The sequence below is a fragment of the Nicotiana tabacum genome, chromosome 20 (genome assembly GCF_000715075.1).
Source record: "Nicotiana tabacum cultivar K326 chromosome 20, ASM71507v2, whole genome shotgun sequence".
Lineage (NCBI taxonomy): Eukaryota > Viridiplantae > Streptophyta > Magnoliopsida > Solanales > Solanaceae > Nicotiana > Nicotiana tabacum.
In genome coordinates, this window is record NC_134099.1 from 114,330,252 (window position 1) to 114,334,230 (window position 3,979).

At 34.6% G+C, this 3,979-nt stretch overlaps 1 protein-coding gene across 3 annotated transcripts; it reads right to left on the minus strand.

Moving 5' to 3' along the window:
- Positions 1 to 547: 547 nt before the first annotated feature.
- LOC107817951 (serine/threonine-protein kinase SAPK1-like) lies at positions 548 to 3,717 on the minus strand. Of its 3 annotated transcripts, none has more exons than XM_016643850.2 (9): positions 3,557 to 3,717; positions 3,051 to 3,125; positions 2,375 to 2,476; positions 1,902 to 1,955; positions 1,725 to 1,817; positions 1,544 to 1,636; positions 1,351 to 1,455; positions 1,094 to 1,192; positions 548 to 909 (listed from the first exon to the last, which is right to left on the minus strand). In XM_016643850.2, exons 1-9 carry the CDS (start codon positions 3,569 to 3,571, stop codon positions 646 to 648), a joined length of 900 nt encoding a protein of 299 aa, XP_016499336.1. In that variant the 5' UTR covers positions 3,572 to 3,717; the 3' UTR covers positions 548 to 645. The 3 variants fall into 3 exon arrangements, with proteins under 3 accessions (XP_016499336.1, XP_075097357.1, XP_016499335.1); XM_075241256.1 differs by lacking the exon at positions 3,557 to 3,717 and adding an exon at positions 3,391 to 3,508; XM_016643849.2 differs by lacking the exon at positions 3,557 to 3,717 and adding an exon at positions 3,229 to 3,491.
- Between the last annotated feature and the right edge of the window lie 262 nt (positions 3,718 to 3,979).

Consider the following 3,979-nt stretch of genomic DNA (forward strand, 5'->3'; position numbering starts at 1 on the left):
TTTTTGAAAATGCCGTACTGCTTATAATACTTCTTTTTAAAATTAAAATAAAATCATATGCTACTTCCTGCTAGTGGTGATAAAATGAATAAAGAAAATAATTATCCACCCATATTATCCATTAAAAATGGGTTGGATAATAAATTTTTTAAAATCGATTCAAATATAAATAAAAACTATATTATCCACTTAGAAAATGAATAACTATTGAGTTTAACTTTTACATTTGTAAAGCCTCAAATTGGGGGTTCCTCAAGGTTGGGAGAGTAAGAGTTCTCCCAAAAGTGATCATATTCAAGAAGTCATGGATAATAATTCATTTTTTATCCTATTAAATATGGGTCGGATCAGATAATTTATCTGTTTTTGACATGCTCATACCCGACCCGACCCGACCCTGCCGTTTGCCACCCTACTTCCTGCATTTCAGTTTGTTGTCCTTATTATCTGGGTTATAGGAAACCATCAATTCCAATGACGAAGGAAAGAAGTTCCACCTAGCTAGTAAAAAACAGCACCTATCACCACATAGAGAACTCAGAGTCAGTTGCTGAGGAGCGAGGAATTTATAACATTGGGAACTAAATTTACAGCATTGTAGTGTAGACTCATTCTCTTTGGGTAAGTTACAGCATTGCCCACACATTACAATTCACAAACAAAATCACCACTTGTTTCAATATCTTCATCATCTAATTCATCAAGTTCCATACTCCCTTCACATGAATTTGCTACAACCTTAGGAACCCGCAAATCAATTCTTGCCTCCTCTATTACTGCCAATACTTCTTCCATGCTCTGACTCGGGTTATTTACATCAACGCATTCGTGTCGTCCTTCTTCCATGAATTCGACAGGTAAGTTTTTCAAAAACCAGGGATGCTTTTTAATTTCCGGAATGGTTATTCTCTACAAGAGAATTCAGCAAACCAACAATATTATTGGACTACTCCGAACACATTCAAAACAAGAGTAAAACATGGAGGCATGTCCAAGCTAATGTGTTTCATGATCGTGTTGCTCAAACAGTTATGAACAACATTTCACGTATAAGATTTATAATGATATAAATTTTTGGCAGAAATTTTCTTACCTTTTCAGGATCTGTCACAAAAATCCTGGATAAGAGATGCCCGCACTCCATGGAGATTTGGACATGTTGTGGAATTGAGTACTGGACGCTAAATATTCTCTGTTATGGAGAGTTAACTCAATCAAAGTGCTGCGGAAAATGGCTTTTACAACATTCAAAACAGAACAGTTCCTTTTTTTTTTAATCTCTTTTCATAAGTCAGATCAAGTTCTTCACTATCTATCATAATTCATGTGTAATTATTTCCATGTACTTACAGAAATAGTCTTTCTGAAATTTTTTGGATCACTGGGATCTTCAAATGGATAAGCTCCAACCAGCATTACGTATAAAGTGACTCCACAAGACCAAACATCAGCCACCTATTGACTCAAGAATTAACAAGAGAGAAATGCAATTAAATGATACAAACATCGTGAAATAGTTGGTTTGAGAACGCACGAGTAGTACCTTTCCATCATATTCTTTCTTTGATAAGATCTCCGGTGCAACATAAGCTGGTGTCCCTACGGTGGACTTAGGTTGAGAATGAAAGACAGATGACTGCAAACAAGTGAAGCCGTTAAACTGGATTTTAACAAAAATCTGGAACAGTAGTCAGGAATATAAGGTTAGCCAAAAGATTATTGACCTTGGAGTAACCAAAATCGCATATTTTGACTCGTGGTGCAGCACTTCCATCCAGTAATGTATTTTCCAATTTGAGATCTCTATGACAGATTTGCTGAAGCAAAATATCAATAAAATAGGTCCACGGAAAACACAAACTAGTTGAAACTTGAGAACATGAGAAGTATTGATGTTTTACCATGAAATGGCAGTAGCTAACCCCTGATATCAATTGTTGAAAGAAGAATCTGGCCTGACCAAAAACCAAATATATAAACAATTTAAAATACACAATTACAAGCTTTGAAATTTGAATAGAAAGCATTCTGCACTGAGCAGTATAAGTATGTACATGTATGTGTGTGCGCGCAAGCATATAGACAACATACATACATATACATGCAAATATATGAGAATAACGACCTCAAAACATGAGAATTTTGGAAGCACATCCATTCTTCGTTTAAAGTTTTAAGATGTCAGTACCCAGGATTGAAGATTGGTAAATAACAAGCATGATCCCCCGTCCCCCACACTGAGAAAAAAAGAAATTGCACCAAAAATCCGAATATAACAAACAAGCACAAGTTATTTGTCAGAAGTTAATCACCAGAAATATGTAAAATGTAAATTTGATCTAGCCAAGTTATCACTCTAATTATCGTCTAATACCTCATCTTCGTTGAATCTTCCAGCTTTACAAATCCTCTGAAAGAGTTCTCCGCCTGCAGCGTACTCCATTACTATTGCTAGATGAGTAGGTGTCAGCAATACCTGGAAGAGGTGTGAAGTTCACTCATATGAATAAGCCATAAACAGAACTGAAAAATGTAGTTGATGCTAAATTACATGTTTTACTTCATTAGACAGAGTAGGCTTCCCAGAGGAATCGGCTAAGATAAATATTCCCTCCTCACCACAGGATATTTAAAAAGGAATGAAAGACTTTTGAAATTTGTTATTTTAAACATGCCATGAGATTCTTTTGTGACTATAAAAGCATGCAATTAAGGATAAAATAAAAGTTTAGAGTTAAATTGTTCTCAAATATAGAAAACTATTATCCTTTGACTAATAAGGAAATAATGTCATAGAAGATGAACCTGAAACACTCGATCTGTTCCCTATTACTTGTCCATTTTAGCAAATCAAGAAAGAACTAATTAATAATTTTTCATTTCTACCCTTAAAACTAATCGGAGTACTAATAGTCAAATTTAGATTTAACAAGGATAATTTATAAAATAAACACTTAATACATGCAAGCTAGACAAGTAAAAGAGAACGGACGGAGCAACAAATAATAAAAAATAAAACATTTCCAACAGTAAGAGGCTGAGTACTATACCTCTTTGAATCTGATAATATTTGGATGACTCAGTGATCTATGATTCATAATTTCCCTTTGTACATGTTCATCAATCTGCAGACCTCGAAAGAGAGAAAATTGTGATTAGCCAAAAATAAATAAATAAATAAATTAGTACTAAAATCCCCAAATAAAGTGATGGCATCAAATCTGCGACCTTTTGGCCTCTTTCAAAGAACTTCACAGCAAAGAGCTCTTTAGTAATTTTATCTCTAACAAGCTTAGCTACTCCAAAATTACCAGAACCCAAATCCTTCACAAACTCATAACGCTCCATTATAAAGAAAAAGAAAAAGGGTTTCAATTTTTTCTTCAATACCTACTGAGGAAAAAGTGTAGTGTTCGTATTAGTAGTAAATTCTGTACTTGTCTAGTCATTGATCAGCTCAGTGTACTTTCTGCAAAAGTGACACTAGCTAACACTAACCCAATGAAGACAAGAAAGCAAAAAGTAGAGAGAGACAAGCACGAGATAGACTACGTACCAAGTACCTGGGCATTGGAATGTACTAAGATTTGCAGTATATTGGTATTGGTGGACCCATCTTGATTGGAATTATTGACAAGATTACAAACCTTCCAAGTTGGGTTATTTGGGGAACTAAGTCACCAACCATCCTGCCGAGGCAAGTGGAGTCCGAAACCTAATTGCCAACTTTTTGGACTTAAAATGCCTTTTTATTGTCAAAAAAAAAATGTTTTTTATATATAATGCGGTATTATATCGCGCTATACTTTAATGGTGTTTCTGTCGTTAAAGTATAAACCGGTATAATACAACGTTATATATAGTGTGATATTATACCATGCTATACCTGTTTGTGGGCCCACCAATTAGTTTCCTGCATTTAACTGACATAACTATAATTCAAATATATATAGTGCGGTATAATACCATGCAATACATG

Coding starts and splice junctions, on each gene's coding strand:
- LOC107817951 (XM_016643849.2), bottom strand. CDS start 3,348: ATGGAGCGTTATGAGTTTGTGAAGGATTTGGGTTCTGGTAATTTTGGA. Junction 3,126..3,228: donor TCTTTGAAAGAGGCCAAAAG/GTCGCAGATTTG, acceptor CGAGGTCTGCAG/ATTGATGAACATGTACAAAG. Junction 1,956..2,374: donor GAAGATTCAACGAAGATGAG/GTATTAGACGAT, acceptor GTTTTTGGTCAG/GCCAGATTCTTCTTTCAACA.